The following is a 16,443-nucleotide window of genomic DNA, read 5'->3' as shown; positions in this document are numbered from 1 at the left end:
ACTAGTTCGGCGAAGAGATAGTGAGATACAAGTAATATGGATGAGTATGAGTGATAATAGCAATCCGAGTAAAATATGGCAGCGAGTAAACATTCAACAAAACAGTAAACAAACGGAGATTCGATGCTTGGAAGCAAGGCCCAGGGATCCTGCTTTCACTAGTGGACACTCTCAACAAAGATCACATAATAGGACTACTCTACACCCTCTTGTTGGATGATGAACACCATTGTGTAGGATTACACGAACCCTCAATGCCGGAGTTAACAAGCTCCACAATATTCAATGTTCATATTTAAATAACCTTAGAGTGTAAGATAGATCAACACAATCACACCGAGAACTAACATAGCATGCACACTGTCACCATCACACTATGAAGGAGGCATAGATCATATCAATACTAACATAGCAATAGTTAACTTCATAATCTACAAGAGATCACAATCATAATCCACGCCAAGTACTACGCAATGCACACACTGTCACCATTACACCGCGGAGGAGGAATAGACTACTTTAATAACATCACTAGAGTAGCACATAGATAATATTCAACTTGATCACAAAGAGAGAGAGAGATGAACCACATAGCTACAGCGGAGCCCTCAGCCCTGGGGGTGAATTACTCCCTCCTCATCATGGAGGCAGCGATGGCGGTGAAGATGGCGGTGGAGACGGCGGTGGAGATGGCTCCGGGGGCAATTCCCCATCCCGGCAGGGTGCCGGAACAGAGACTTTTGTCCCCCGAATTGGAGTTTCGCGATGGCGGCGGCTCTGGATGGTTTTCTCTGGTTTCGTCGAACTCGTCGATGTTTTTAGGTCAGGGACGATTATATAGGCGGAGAGTCGGAGTCGGAGGGGCCACGGGGTGCCCAGGAGATAGGCCCCCCCCCTTGGGCCGCACCAGCCACCCTCCTGGGGCCCCTGTGGCCCACCTCTGGTCCTTCCCGGGTGTTCTGGAAGCTTCGTGTATTTTTAAGATCTTCGGTGTTGATTTCGTCCGATTCCGAAAATATTTCCTTACTAGGATTTCTGAAACCAAAAACAGCAGAAAACAGCAACTGGCCTTTCGGCATCTCGTCAATAGGTTAGTTCCGGAAAACGCATGAATATGATATAAAGTGTGCATAAAACATGTAGATATCATCAATAATGTGGCATGGAACATAAGAAATTATCGATACGTCGGAGACGTATCAGTTTCTAATATGTTTGTACACAAGCCAGTGTATGGAGGCGTTGGGCACCAAGCTGTTCATTGAAGAGACAGCTGCTGCATTGTCTGACTCAGGTTCTCCATCTTCAGACCGTTCAGTTTTGCAAGGTTGAGCCCAGCCCTGACAACGTTCGACCTCTGCATCTCTGCAGGTTTGGAGTTGGATACTGGCAGCAAGCACCACCGTACCTAGGTGGTCACAAACAGCAATAAATTGCTAGGAGTCTCTTTACTGCCATAAACATGATACAGGCAACCAGGTTTAGAAATTGACATGGGAACGGGTGAGGGCAAACCTGAGTTAGGGGTCTATATCGTGTCGATGAGGAAGTTGTCATATCCAAGCAGAAAAACCACAGATCTAGCAATCGTTTCTTCTCCCTTTTCATGAATGATGTCATTTCAAAGGTGACAAGAGCACCAAAGTAGCATTAAGGTTTGACTTGTCTGTGTCTTGCTCAGGTTGGCAAGGAGGTTTTGGAACCAATCCTGAGCAGTAAAGTAAAAAAATAGTCTTAGGGGTAACTGCCAGTGTTTTCTCATTTCATATCTCGTGCTCTTGGTTTGGTGCAATTAACAATGGCATGGTGGATCTCTTCATCTTCTCTTCCACATATGTTGCATATGTTGTGAATTTCCAGAGTCCTTCTCATTTTGTTTCTTTTTGTCGACAGATTGTCCCTGGCTGCTCTCCAATCGAAGATCCTAACTTTTTTTGGGGACATTTGTCTTCCAGATAATGTTCCATATGGTTCTACTATTATCATGGTTTCCACTATTTCTCGCGCGCCATCTGACCCCATGTTTCAGGTTAAAAGCTAACCTGTAAGCTTGATGTTTATGATCCAATCTACGTCTTGGCTATAGCACACCTTCCTAACCAGCTGTTTGTCCCACTCATTAGTACCAGGGCGTAGAAGTTGGTTCACCCGACTAATTCTAGTCTTTGTTTTCCCTGGAGCCACTTTGAGGTTGAAGTCTCTAGGTACCCAGTTATACCTCCAAATATTCACATTCTTTCCATCACCGATTCTTGAAACGGTGCCCTCTTTTATTAATTATAGTCCATGCTCAATTCCATGCCACGAGGGGTTGCATCTTGCTTGAACACTGTATCAATGAAATTACCAGAGGAAAATAGATGGATTTTAACAGCCTAGAAGTGGCTGTTAGGATTGTTGATTATCCTCCAACATTGTCTGGCAAAGAGTGCTTGGTTCATCACATTGGTATCTTTAAAGCCAACCCTCCCAAGGTCCTTTGGGTTTGTTAGGATATCCCAAGAAGCCTAGTAAAATTTCCTTTTCTTTTCGTCTTCTCCCCACCAGAAGTCACGCACAAGTTTCATGTAGTCTTCATGGAAGCCTACATGAAGTTTGAAGATACTCATCACATGGATAGGGATGGCCTGAGCCACAGATTTAATAAGCTCATCTTTGGCTCCCATAGACATCGGTTTTTCTACCCAGTTGTTTAACTTTTTTGACAAGCGGGTCCTTGGAGGGTTCGAAGTTTCCTTTATTCATGCGACCCTCTCGGGTGGGGTAACCCAGGTATTTATCTTCGAAGCTTTGTCCAGAGACTTCCAAAAAAATTCTCACCTCATTTTGGGTAGCCACGAGGCAGTTATCACTAAACAGAAGAGAAAATTTATTTGCACTAAGCAATGGTTTCCTTGATCACCAAGGCTTGATCAGGTTTTGCACGGAAGAACATCATACAATCATTCGCGAACATCAAGTGGGAAATGCCAGGAGAATTTCTGCAAATTTTGAACTCTTGCAGATCACTTAACTGAATGGAGTGACTAATCACCATGGAGAGGCTGTCAGTAACGTAGAGAAATAGGTAGGGGAGAGTGATCTCCGATCTCCCTGTTGCATGCCTCTAGTTGGAGAGAAAGTATCAGTAACCCGCCCATTGACTAATATAGAAAATTTGACTGAACACACGCAGCTCATGATCCATCCGACCCATTTTCTGTCAAAGCCCCTTTTCAGAAGAGCGTCTTCTAAGAAACCCCTCTATCATAGGCTTTTGATAAATCCAGCTTGTAAGCACTAAACGAATCTTCCCCTTTTTTTTGAGCCTGGAGTAAACTTTCATTTTACATGATGTCTGAAGTAAGTTTGGTGACATAGGTATGCTTAAAGGGCATGTCGAATAAGTACCCCAGGTCCACTGGAAAACAGGAAACCCATGGACTCGAAACTTTGGAGGTCCAGAAGGTTGGAAGACTTCGGATTAAGAAAATAGAGTTATTGTAGAAAGCTTATATCAATATAGGGAAAGACCCAACGCGGCCCGACAGTTTGTAACTTGTACGACACGAAAAAGTCTCGGCTCCACCTCCTATATAAAGAGGGAGCCGAGGGTGACAGATGGATCAAAATCATTGTAACCTAGCCATCGTAATATTGAGTTGAGCATCTTTGTTCAGCTGAACCTTCGAGATCTACTTGATCTCTACTTCTTACGAAATCCTAAGTCTACAATATGTAGACATTGACGAGTTAATCCGTCGTCAATTGAAAAGTACACTCGTTCTCGAAAAGATGCACCATCATTTAGGTCCAATAGAACCCGGTCTGCTCTAAGCACCGAAAATCCATATTTTCGGACCTCCAAAAATTCTAAATAATTTTGTTTGCATGTAGAGATGTACGTATGTAGGCGTTCCGAAATCACCTTTTTCATTTTTTTGAAATTCGTTCTGAAATCTCTAATCATCCATCGGAAGCACGCGGCTCGTCTGAAACTCTGACCTGCTGGAGGCCACGTTACAGCTGTACATCAGCACGATGACAGCCCATCTATAAGTTCGTTTCCGTGAAGTCCAAGTTGAACTCCTCCCCCTCAAACTTCCCAAAACAAATCCTAACAAACTTCTAGGGTTACAAGCTCGCACGCTCCAGCCAGCAATGGCGCCCACGGCCGCGCCCGTGTGGAGCCTGACGCCGCCGTCCGAGTTCAAGCCCAGCGGCCACGAGATCATCGCGCAGTACCTCACCCCCAGGGCGCTCCGCGGCGACACCGCCGCCGCCCCCGACCTCGTCGCGGACGACGTCGACGTCTTCTCCGCCGCGACCCCCGCGGCACTCCCCTTCCCCCACAGCAGCGGCAGCCGCAGCGGGGAGGTGTGGGGCTACTTCTACGGGGACTACCCCATCGACGGCGCGCGGCCGGTGCCTGGCGGGTACTGGGTGCGGTACGGCCCCGAGAAGGAGTACGTGCGCGGCCACGGCCGCGCCAAGGAGGCGATCGCGTTCCGACGCAGGCTCGTCTTCCTCACGGCCATGGAGGGCGGCGACGGCAGGGTGGTCGTGGGCCCGTCGCCGTTCTTCATGAAGGAGTACCGGCTCAACAAGGGCGCCACCGCCTTCCGCGCCGCCTCCATCCGGCCCGGCCCCAAGGCGAACATGGACTGCGTGGTCCGCAAGATCTTCGCGAAGACGCCGCCGCCTCCGCCGGCGTGCAGCTCCGTCGAGCAGGAGATCCCGGCGTCCAGGTACGTGGACGAGGATGCCGGGTACTCCAGCGACGAGGACCAGAAGCGCTACCGCTGCCACGTCGAGGAAGAACCGGCGAGGAGGCGCGGGCCGCTCTTGCTTGTGTGATCGACCGCATCGGTCGGTCGATTCGTTCGTGTCTCGCCTCGATCGATAGGTGTTGTTGGATTTTCCCTTTCGTCGATGGATCTTGGATAGTTGCAGCCACCAAATCGTAGTGCAGTAACTTTCCGATGTGAGAATTTGTACCGTAGGCTTCTCGATCGTCTGTTATGCATCATCATCTTGATTTGTTCTTCTTCCAAGAACAGTTCATGGATGCTTGGTTCAGCGCCGTTGAACTTTTACTACTAGAAGTTAATCAGTTTAGTGCTCTAGAATTTTGTTTGTAAGTGGTTTCTTCACTTTTCATCATCGTCGATGGACAGTAAAAGCGCCTCTGTCTCAGCAACTCTTGCTTCATCTCTGTTAGGCAATTAATGCCTTTTTTTAGAGGCTTTCTTAGGCAATGCTACCTTGAACAATTTGCAGATACAGGATGGCAATATATTCTTTTTCACTGGTAACATTGTTCTACAATGTGTGGTTGCAATTTCATTACCAAAATCTTCCTGTGGTACGAAACGCTCAAAGTAAGGAATAATGAGAGCTGAAAGATCTAATTTTACTGCTAGATCGAGGAATTCAAGAACACGATCTTGTGTTCAGACAGTTTGTTTTTTAGAGCAATCGATCAGTATCCCTTTTAGTTTTGGCGTATACTGTTTTAGATGTTCATACCACTTCTTTTTCGAGAGGACGCCTAGGTGTACCATATTTTCACTTATATTGGTGAAGTTGGCATCAAAATTAAGATTCAGAACTTCCAAAACTGCAGGAGGCTGCAGGTCATTGTATTGCAGCTTAATCAACCTGCTGCATGTAGACCAATCAGGCACTCAGCTACTGATCAAATAACTATTCTGAACGCACTGAGGTGACGCCTATGCAATATGCGGTTTCACTACACACATTAGATGTAACAGAATACAGAAGATCATCAGACTACTAAGAATGTGGTGAGTGGCCGCAGCATATGATGGCACTATGACAGTATGTATAACCTTCACAATGACAACACACGAACTAAAATAACAATAGCAATGGGCATGTATATCATCAGCTTCGTAAGCAATTCACATCAGGCGTGTGCAATTTGGCATTTCAAAATAAGTACTCCGTATATGAAACAAGAATGGAAGACCGTACTCCAGTCAAAAATAGAACAAGAAAAGCAGGTGAGCTGAGCCGGCTCTCAAGCCGTCCCTGATAAGACAAAATTACTAACTCATACGGACACATCCTAGTATGCAGAGAAATCAAGGTTAATTTTCTCCACTCTGAGTATTTGTGTCTCAGGTTCAGAAGCTTCTGCGGTGAGGGGCGGCGGCAGCTTTGCCCTTTCTCTTGCCGTGCAGGTCGTCATCGTTGCCGGACTGCTCCTTGGCCTTGCTCCTGGCAGGAGCTTGGGCGGTGTGCTTAAACCGGACCAGTAGGATGGTCATGTTATCCACCGATGGTTGAGGTGGCTCTACGCACATATCAAGAATGGCCTCACATATCTTCCCCAGGTCCTTCCCCTGAGTTTGTGTTGTGTTAGTCACAGCATATGCGAAGTTAAAGGGAATTAATAGAAAATCTATTAACAAATATAGATAGAAATGCTGGTGAAGAAATACTCACAGATTTCATGTTCCCGCGTATAATTTCAATCAAACCCTGGTTCAGCACTACATCCCTGCAAACGAAGAGGTGTGTGTAAACTTTTTAGCGAAGAGCTGCTGAGACAAAAATCAATTAACTGCCAACGATATGCAGACTGAAAATATAGAAGGATCCAGGTTCTTTAAGTAGGTTTTAACAAAAATAAAATCTACAACATATTTCACAAAGATTTCCAACCAACGGACGAAGTCAATCACATTCATGCAATCAAGTTAATAATTTTCTGGATATTCTCAAGTACTAGCACAATAAGGGATTCACAGAATCTCCACTATTCAGTTGCTTCAGCAAACCATGCAAAATTGTTATGTACATGGTGATGATGTAGCTTAGCCCAAAGCATAGCAAATTGAGCTGAACTACCTGTCATTGGGAGTATATATATAATCTGCTTGAAATCATGCATGGATATGGAGTAAAGCATATAGAGCAAAGCTTATTTTAGTTGAGTACTTACCAGACTCCATCGCATGCCATGACAAGAAACTCAGTATCATCGGTAATTTTTTCCTAGCAGAATAAATTGTCATTTTTACATCAGGCCTTATCTAGTAGAACAAACTTACACATATTTAGCACAGCTAAGTAGCTTACCAAGCGAATTTCAGGAGAACTAGTCAATGCTTGCTGTGCAGGGGTTAACCGACTATTTGTTTTGTACCTCATATCACCTGAAATATAAGCAAAAATAATAAATAAATAGAATTTGGTAAATCGCATAGCCCCACAAAGAAAAGTAAGTAACTATACCGATTGATCTTGAGACTGCAATTCCATTATCAATACGACTGGCACCTCCAGTAACTGTTACGGAACGTCCAGCATTCTCTATTCTCTGTTTTTCAGCCGGAACACTTGGTTTGTGATCGGTGGTCAAAATAATTGCCTTTCAATACAACAAAAACAAAATTATGCACTACAAGAGATCACATATATGAGAAAATAGCTGATCAGGTACCATCCAGAGAATAACAAGAGAAGTAGCCATTGCACCTGACCATTCCGTGAGAGCACACAACGACAATCACCAGCATTCCCAACAATGATCTGGTCGCCTCTAATGAGAGCCACACAGGCGGTACTTCCCACATCTATTGGGCCGGTGTGTTTCTGCAAATGAATAAACAAGCTGGGGTAAACAATAGGTGTTTTTGTAACTTTGGATTTTCTACATAGAAATAATTGGATATGCTCTTGTAAGAAAAGAGATATTACCTTCACTTTCAAACAAGCACAACTCATTAACTTATCCTTGACAGTTAATTTCCTACTAGGAAAACCGTACCGAGATAACTCCCTCAGTCCCTCCTCCGTTATCATCATCTGATCCATTCTGCAATAGCAGTTACAAATGTCATGACATACATGTACGACAAGTACCAAAATTAACAAAAGAATATGCTAGTATTGGTACAGAACTATGTGCGAACTTAGTTGGCTATTAAATAACCTGACGAAAGCGCTCGCCACTGCAGTAGGCAGATTGTCTTTAAACCCTGGATGGTTCCGAACCTCAACATGAAGATGTCGCGCACAGAACATTGATACAGCAGGTCCTGAACAGAAAAAAACAATAAGATAGTATCTTACATGACTTCCTTAAGAAGTGCTGACTACGAAAAGAAAAGGACCGGTCAACAGAACATGACCGTAATGAAAATGATATATGTTAATGCCAGTAGCTGAACATCGCTTCAATTTGTATCATAGTATTGAATTACGTTTGTTATTCACAAGAGGGTGAGGGTGAATATACAAACCTCCATGGCCATCATAAACACCAAAGAATGATGTGGCAGTGGAAACATCCAGATCTCCAATGGTTGCATGCTGGAGAATAAGAAAACTATAAGTTAAGAAGACTTCCAGTGTTCCACAAAAGTTACTTGCAAGTAATAAACCATGTATTTTGTAGCCCTTTATCTCTTGCCATTGGTCCTAGGGAACAACTAGAAGCAGGATGGTTAATTACTCACAGCATCCTCCATGTTTACACGGTAACCTTGCATAGACGACACAGCATACTCAAGCCTGTCATTCTCTCCCCTTTGCGTAGTCTTTGATACCACGGGCTCTCTGCTGATTGCACTCACAGCAAAGTTTTGTTCCCTGAAATATTACAGGATTAATAAGTAAATCCTGTATCAAGAGAGATCAAGGTAAACCAATCGATGCTGAGTTAAAGATGGCACAAACAAGCATTGGGTAAAATCAAAATGAGACATCACCAGACGTTCTTCATGGCTTGATGGTCTGGGTTCTTCCTTCTTGGTCTTCAATGCATGCACAAGTGTGCAGCCAGAGCCGGTACAAGGAAGCAGACCGGGGCCTCCGGGCCTAATATATTCTGCCTGACACTGGATGCATCAGGAATAAATCAGGTTTACCATGGACATCAGAAAACATTTCGCTAATTAAAGGCAACACCGAGATGCAGCCAAGAACGGGGTGAGGATGTACCCAGGTCGCGAATGAAATGTGTATAACATAGCATTGCAACATATGTTTGGCAAATCACATTGCAAGCCTACGAATTGGCTCAGACTATCGCGTGGATAGGCACATTGACATTTGTTTGTGCTGGTAATCTCGGTAGTAGATCTCGATCCCTCGCGGGTACGGACACATGTATCGTACTAGCCTTACCGAATTAGGGAAATGCAGTATGCTTATATACCTTGACGGATAATCCGGAGGTGGTGCGGGCGTGCGGCAAGTTGGCCGCGGCGATCAGCGGCGTATGGCAATCCAGGCGCTGTGATCAGCGGCGTTCGGCAAGGCGGCTGCGGCGATCAGCGGCGACCGGCAATGCGGCGGCCGTGTCAGCGGCCTACGGCAAGGCGGCGGCGGCGATCAGCGACGCCCGGCGCCTCGTCGCTCGATCGCCGATGGGCCTAGTCGATGCCGACGCGAAACGATCATAAATGGCCGGTGCGACCCCGGCTGCGTGGAGGTTTGCTATCTATGCTTTTGACTTTGGGCCCACATGGGCCTGTACCTTCCGCGTCCCACCTTCGACTGAGCTCGAGCGCTGTAATTAGCATTCCGTCAGGGTAAAAACATGGCACCCAAACCTGAAATGATGACGGTTCTGGGCGAATCGTTGTTGAAGCCTGAAACTGATGACGGCTCTGCTCTCTAACGAGCTGTGGTGTCTTGTTTCGTGAAGCAGAGTAAAATGTTTTTTACCAGTTCCATCGAGTTCAGAGTTCTTGCTTGTGATTGCGCCAATAATTCAGCTAAAATGGTCGATCGATGAGATAGAAAAGCTGCGGAGAGCCTTTCTTTGGGCTGGCTCAGATTCAGTTAATGGCGGCAAATGCCTACTGAAATGGAGCCAAGTCTGTGCTCTGTACCCCTTTCTCTCTCGCCTCAATTTGTCTTTTCAAAGCGGTGCATTAAAGGTGAGATGGCTCCTGGCAGAATGCCGTTGATGATGATAAACCTTGGAAGTGTCTCCCGCTCCCAATCAACAGTTCTTCTTTGACTGTGTTTAAGCTTTAAGGCAAGCACCACCATAACCATTGGCAATGGCCTGAATACTGAGCTTTGGCATGCTCACTGGTTTCAAGGTGACACATTGAAGCACAGTTTTCCTAATCTTTATAAGCGTAGTACCCATCAGAAGATATCGGTCAGAGAAGGCATCCTTTATAATAAGTGGATCTCTTTCATCAAGCCAAATACCCCAAAAGAGGTGCTCATAGAATATATTGATCTGTGTCATCGCTCCCAGGTTATTGGAGCTTGCTGAACAGCAGATGGGTTTTTCACTGCTAAAACAGCGTATCAGCATCAACTTAGGGGCAGAACTGAGGCAATGTTTTTCTGAATCATTTGGCAGATCAAAATCCTTCCCAAAGTGAAGTTCCTGGCTTGGCTGGCAATTCAAGGCCGTGCATAACTGCTGATGATTTGACTAAGCGTGGATGGCCGCACAATGAAAGCCTTTCTCCTGTGCTGTCTGGCAGAGGAGACGTCAGATCATCTGTTCTCGAATTGCTCATACACGGCTGGGGTCCGGGCATTCTGCTTCACTCGTTTCCTCTGAACCTGAAGCCGGAGACATGCTCACGCCCAGTATGCAGGAGTGGTGGCTCCAGGACATCCAGCAGATCGACGGCGCAAGAAAGAAGCACTTCTCCTCAATGGTGGTTCTCCGCAAATTTTTCGGGGAAGAAATGAAAGCAAGCACCGTCCCTTTGTAGCTGCCTTAGGCCAAATAGTAGCCGAATTCAGTAGGTGTAGACTGGACGGTAATAACGTGAGTTCAAACTATCCTGTAAGCCCTCTGTACACTGTACTTCTACTTTTCTCTCAGGCCATCTCCTAGGCCTTCTGTAACTCTGACGAGTCTTTTACCTCTTAATTCAATGAAGGCACCTTTGCTCCTTTCGCCAAACAAAGAGAGTAAAGCCTTGTAAAATAACAGCATGCGACCCCCACGGCTCTACTCGCATCACATCTGTATTCAACAGTGTAGGGCGATGGCAGAATGAGCTGATAAGAATAGCCCCAGGCAATCAAATCCCTTGACGCAGCCTCAGGTTTCAGGTTCAGGTTGCTACGAGAACTCATTATTAATTTTCTTCACAAAACAGAAATCATTGTTTGATAACATATACAATTTACCCCGGAAGAGGTTCCAGTACAAGAACCTGTAACTTTTTTGACAAAAAAAAACTGAATCTTCCTTGCCCTGTATCTTCTCTCTGATAGCATAAAATTGCAGCCTGATTACACGTCGAGGATCAGCTTCCGGAACTTCTCCATGTGCTCGGCCTGCAATGAGATGGCAATGGACAGGCTGCCGTCCTTGTTTGCGCTCGGGAGGACGAACGCCAGCCCCTCGTAGGCGATCCCTCCGGGACCCATGAACACCGGCCGTCCCCAACCAAAATCGGCGTCGTGGATTGGCAGGCGCACCCAGCTGGTGAGACCGAGGTTAGGGCACCGAAATGTGTGGGCTCCACGGACCAATGCTGATAAATCTGGTTGTATCTCCAGGTAGTCCAATGCTGAGCGGCAGTAGTCCTCAGACATCATATCCAGTGCTCCCTGGATGACCGCTGCTCCATCTGCCACGCCACTGGTCACCTTGCCTGCCTCAGCGAGTGGGGTGGCGGTGAAGATGACATTTCCGAAGTAACCCTCTGGCAATGGGGGCTGTAGCCGTTGTCGCCCATCAGTGGCACAATACAGCTTGGTGGGCTGTTCTGCAGGCAGGCCGCGCGCAAGGGAGGCACATCGCCAGACATGTGCAGCTAACACTGCATACGTGCTGAAACGTGGTGCACCTTCACCCGTAGGGAGCTGCGAGCGCAAGCGGCCGAGATCTGAGCGGGTGAGCTTGAAGATGTCCACTGCCGTTGGAGCCAACGTCGGCTTTCCAGTGAGAGCCTGGGGAGCTGACGACAGCATCGCGGGAGCAGGTTGGTACTCAACGTGTGGGTAGCATGGAGTTGGTGGATCCCGGGCACGGACAAGAGTTCGGTCGATGAAGGGCATGACTGCAATTTGAGCTCCACGGCAGAGGTCAGACCATGAGTTTATGAAGTGCAATCCAGACATTCCATCAGCTACATGGTGTTGCATGCCAACACCAAGGGAGACGCCTCCACACTTGAAGTAGGTCACCTGGAATAAAAATCAGAATGGAGAAGAATTAGCCTCTGGACAAGTTTCTTAGCTTTCTTTACTGAGGTGACCAGAGTGCATATTTCCAGCTTCAGTACTGTCTACTAGTTAATATATGACTGATAAACACTTAAGACAAAAATATGAAACAGGATACTGAAATTGAACATTGACTAGAGTTTCAATTCTTATGATGCAAGATATAAGCTATTAACAAAACATTCTTAACTTCTGCCATAAAACACATGATTTCTAATTTGTGATACTTCAGGTGTGCAAAGCATCACAAATCTTCCATGCGATCCGGTAATTGGCAGACATTCTTAAGTTTAGTCATTTAACAAATGATCTCTAAATATCTACTGCAGCCCAACACATTGGCAATAATTGATTAGCCTTACAAGTAATGTATAACCAGAATCTGTGGGCAAAGATGTGAATTTATCTCTAATTAACCCTAATACTAACGGGCTATACCGTCAGCCCAAGCCCATTACGTACTCTAACACATTGTCTACACTAGTAGTTTCAATTATTTAAAGCATCCATTGTCTAGACTACTAGTTTCAGTTATTTAAAGATAGACCAAATATCAAAGGGTTAAGTGACACCGAAAATTGTTGGATTCAATATCAAAACGTAACTGTTGAGCCATGGCATGCACATGACTAGAGGTTAATATGATCATGTCCAATATATAACCATCTACCCAATGAGATTAATACAACAATTGCACCTGACAAGCAGTACAACTCATATGACTAGATTAGGTAACATCGATGTAAAAACATGACATATAGGGGTAAAGAGTTGTTGTAAAAAACTATAAACTATCTAAAAATCCCCATATCAAACTTCACCCAGTAGTTTCCGAGCCAGTTTGTGTATGAGACACGCTACTGGACACCTAGATGTGAATTTATCTCTAATTAACCCTAATACTAACGGGCTATACCGTCAGCCCAAGCCCATTACGTACTCTAAGTCTCTAACACATTGTCTACACTAGTAGTTTCAATTATTTAAAGCATCCATTGTCTAGACTACTAGTTTCAGTTATTTAAAGATAGACCAAATATCAAAGGGTTAAGTGACACCGAAAATTGTTGGATTCAATATCAAAACGTAACTGTTGAGCCATGGCATGCACATGACTAGAGGTTAATATGATCATGTCCAATATATAACCATCTACCCAATGAGATTAATACAACAATTGCACCTGACAAGCAGTACAACTCATATGACTAGATTAGGTAACATCGATGTAAAAACATGACATATAGGGGTAAAGAGTTGTTGTAAAAAACTATAAACTATCTAAAAATCCCCATATCAAACTTCACCCAGTAGTTTCCGAGCCAGTTTGTGTATGAGACACGCTACTGGACACCTTTTGTTTAACCAAAACCCACAACTAATATACAGATCATTGTCAAGTTTGCTCCCTTGTTCATGAGCATAGGATCCCAGGTTTAAGCAATATATTATGCATCCACCTCATAAAACCAGTAGTACTGCTAAGATGAATAACTTTTGCATCGAAGCAATAAGAATATCACAAAATTAAGAACCAAGGTCCAAAACTGTTTCCAAACAACAAAAAACAAGCTAGCTTCAGTGAGACAACTGCAATCATGTAAGAACCAACAACCTTTTTCTTGTGAAGTTGGAAGTTGGCAAACTAAAAGCACCAACCAACACTACTTGGTGTTTGTACAAGCTTTTTTATTAGCTCAAAAACAAAATTTGTGCTAGTATTTGGACTAGCTTTCTACACGAGTTAAACTGGTAAAAGCAACAACCTGTCTATAACTATTTTTAGACATAACAGTTTAAAATATACCGAAACAATTGAATTTTGATAGAAGAGAATTACTGAAGTGTGTTGTACTCAAAATGATATCTATTCTGTGTAGCATAGTTATCTTTTGGTAGTATACACGCATTACGTTGCCACTACTGCTCCAGGCGGTACTTTGCTTTTAAGATGGAAATCTTGTTTTATCCTCATTTGTTCTTAATGTTACATTTCTACAAGTCTGCTTTAGAAGATACGACTAGTTAAATCATCTTAATTTCTTTGAACCCGTTTCTGTACAAGGCCTTGACCTTGCATAACCAACATGCATAAACAACAGATTGAGATATGTGCAGCATGATAGAAGTGAGCCTACCACCTAATCAAGTAATCATGCACATGCAACTTGTCGATGCACAAAACATAGCAGGTACCACAAGTTATCACAAGGAACATGGTCTAGTTAGGTAATAATTTCCATACCAGCATGAAGTGCACATCCAAAGCAAGAATATTCAGAATAACGTATATCCAGAATTAAATGGTAGATGTCGGAGGACAACAAGAAGTCGGACCCATGAATTATGTCTCAGCCGAAGAAAGACCTCACATGGTTCAACAGGGCACGGGTCCAGTCCTCACACAGAATGAACAAAAGCTAACAAATTAATCTAAAAACCTAACACTAGGACATGTCAACATCACACAGAGTTATGCCCATTAATTTCTAGATCCAAGACAAACGGTTGACACTCGGGGTTGGCAGCTGAGAGTTTGACCACTCAATCCCAAACGAGCCAATACTAGCGCTAAGCAAAACTGCCGCAAGTTCTCACTGTGTTTGGTGACATAAAAAAGAAGTAGAACATTCGAAACACCAATTATGAGTCAGTTAAAAGGTTCTACATATATATATACTAGATACAGGCCATAAGTTATGGTATTCTGTGCAGACTTGCAAGATAAAACAAAAGCGCACGACCGTCCTTAGTAAACAACCGTCCTTAGGAGCACTAGTGCAACTTGTCATTAACTATAACCGAATAGTACAGACAAACAATGGAGTTCAGAAGTATGAAACCAATTGCCGGCAAATCAATTTGATGAAATGGGGAGCACATTGTTTATGCAGGACAGCAACTGGCAGGACGCAAGTTGCAACTACAGAGTCGTACGTTAACCAAGGTCAAAGTAGAAGAGGATAAGGTGGTCCGCTTCTAGACACCCTCAGGGTGAACTAGCGATGAAATGAACGCATACACGTCCAAAACAGAGGTCCCAAGTCCCAGCTAGTACGAGTTATCGAATCAGGTAGTACCAGATGTCATGTCAACAGTTATGCAAAATCGGAGCCGAGTGATTCAGAAAAGACGGAGCTCACCTGGAGCACGAGGAGCGGGAAGGAGGAGATGTCGTCGGTGTATTCGACGGAGGGGATGAGGCGCTTGAGCTCCATGGTGGGCGCGAAGTCGCCGTAGTCGTCGACGGCGGCGTCGGGCGCGTCCGCCTCGACGAAGAGCACCCCCTCCCCGCTGCAGTCGATCTCGACCCTGCCGTCCTCGTCCCGCGCCAGCCGCCCCGCCATCGGGTAGAAGGGCACTAGCGCGTCCGCCAGCGCGCGCCGCATCCGGTCGGCGTCGAAGAAGGGCCCCTCGGAGTCGGGGCGGCGGTAGAAGTAGACACTGGGCGTGTGGAAGCGCGGCACGACGAGGTCGAGGTTGGAGTTCCAGAGCCTCTCCCGCGGCCTCTCCGCCGCCGGGCGCACCATGGTCGACCGCCTCACCGTGATCGCCGCCATCTGCTTGACGACGCGTTAGGACGAACGGCTCGTGAGCGGAAGGAAATTATATTTAAAAAACAGGGCGTGCTCCAGGAGAAAGTGAACAGAGCGGAGGCGGAGGCGGAGGCTGGCTGACCTTGAAGATGAAGATGAAGATGAAGACGGATCGGATCTGCGGCGTGAGAGCAGCAGGCGCGATGGTTGGGCGACAGCAGCAGGCAGAAGCTCTAGGTGGAGAGCTGGTTGGCGAGAGGTGGGGCGGAGCCGCTTATAAAGGCCCGGGCGGGCGGGGCGGCGCAGCTCCCGTGGCTCCGGTGAGGGGTTGGTGTGGGATGGGGACCGGAGGCGATAGGGACGGACGGAGGAGAAGCAGCGGGAATTGTTTGGTGGACGGCACGGTGCGGCGCCCCCACCTCCAGCTGACGCTCAGGTTCCTGGCACTGTCTGTAGCGCGGGGCCGGCGCGGCCGCTGACTCGCTGGCGTGCGGAGCAGCAGACAGACAGACATGCAGGCAAGTCCGATGAACCGGCGCCAGCAGTGCCCATGGATATAGGGCGATTTAAAATGGCTCCTCTGTTGTTGACTGTCGCTGTATTTTTTATTTGTACAAGGATACTACTGCTGCACCTGTAGTACTTGTTGCCACGATTCGGTGCCTTGTCTTCTGTTGCAGAATGGCCGACCGCTCCATCACATGCCACGTCCATGTTCGTCTATCGGCCTCGTCAGTAA

The 16,443-nt window shown here is 45.9% G+C and overlaps 3 protein-coding genes across 3 annotated transcripts; 1 reads left to right on the top strand and 2 right to left on the bottom strand.

Moving 5' to 3' along the window:
* Nucleotides 1-4,140: 4,140 nt before the first annotated feature.
* On the top strand, nt 4,141-4,836 carry LOC127329254 (uncharacterized). Its single transcript, XM_051355785.1, has one exon. It carries the CDS (start codon nt 4,141-4,143, stop codon nt 4,834-4,836), a length of 696 nt encoding a protein of 231 aa, XP_051211745.1.
* Nucleotides 4,837-5,854: 1,018 nt separating this feature from the next.
* On the bottom strand, nt 5,855-10,063 carry LOC127335438 (probable protein phosphatase 2C 42). Its single transcript, XM_051362090.2, has 12 exons — nt 9,170-10,063; nt 8,721-8,849; nt 8,469-8,601; nt 8,253-8,322; nt 7,943-8,048; nt 7,708-7,825; nt 7,486-7,602; nt 7,243-7,378; nt 7,087-7,163; nt 6,950-7,002; nt 6,451-6,505; nt 5,855-6,347 (listed from the first exon to the last, which is right to left on the bottom strand). Exons 2-12 carry the CDS (start codon nt 8,732-8,734, stop codon nt 6,129-6,131), a joined length of 1,098 nt encoding a protein of 365 aa, XP_051218050.1. The 5' UTR covers nt 8,735-8,849; nt 9,170-10,063; the 3' UTR covers nt 5,855-6,128.
* A 990-nt stretch (nt 10,064-11,053) lies between these two features.
* On the bottom strand, nt 11,054-16,104 carry LOC127335437 (hydroxycinnamoyl-CoA:5-hydroxyanthranilate N-hydroxycinnamoyltransferase HHT4). The gene is made up of 3 exons (XM_051362089.2): nt 15,847-16,104; nt 15,312-15,728; nt 11,054-12,129 (listed from the first exon to the last, which is right to left on the bottom strand). The coding sequence occupies exons 2-3, from the start codon at nt 15,726-15,728 to the stop codon at nt 11,230-11,232; spliced, it is 1,317 nt and encodes a 438-aa protein (XP_051218049.1). The 5' UTR covers nt 15,847-16,104; the 3' UTR covers nt 11,054-11,229.
* Between the last annotated feature and the right edge of the window lie 339 nt (nt 16,105-16,443).

Source organism: Lolium perenne, chromosome 2 (genome assembly GCF_019359855.2).
Source record: "Lolium perenne isolate Kyuss_39 chromosome 2, Kyuss_2.0, whole genome shotgun sequence".
Taxonomy (NCBI): Eukaryota; Viridiplantae; Streptophyta; class Magnoliopsida; order Poales; family Poaceae; genus Lolium; species Lolium perenne.
The sequence above is the reverse complement of the archived record's forward strand: the minus strand, read 5'-3'. Positions and strand labels throughout refer to the sequence as shown.

Bases quoted from the DNA above. Each gene is read 5' to 3' on its own strand.
- LOC127329254 (XM_051355785.1), top strand. From the start codon at position 4,141: ATGGCGCCCACGGCCGCGCCCGTGTGGAGCCTGACGCCGCCGTCCGAG.
- LOC127335438 (XM_051362090.2), bottom strand. The intron at 8,049-8,252 runs GTTTGTATATTC...TTTTCTGTTCAG, and splicing joins TGTTTATGATGGCCATGGAG to GACCTGCTGTATCAATGTTC. The intron at 6,348-6,450 runs GTGAGTATTTCT...ACACAAACTCAG, and splicing joins TACGCGGGAACATGAAATCT to GGGAAGGACCTGGGGAAGAT.
- LOC127335437 (XM_051362089.2), bottom strand. From the start codon at position 15,728: ATGGCGGCGATCACGGTGAGGCGGTCGACCATGGTGCGCCCGGCGGCG. The intron at 12,130-15,311 runs GTGAGCTCCGTC...TTTTTATTCCAG, and splicing joins TCCCGCTCCTCGTGCTCCAG to GTGACCTACTTCAAGTGTGG.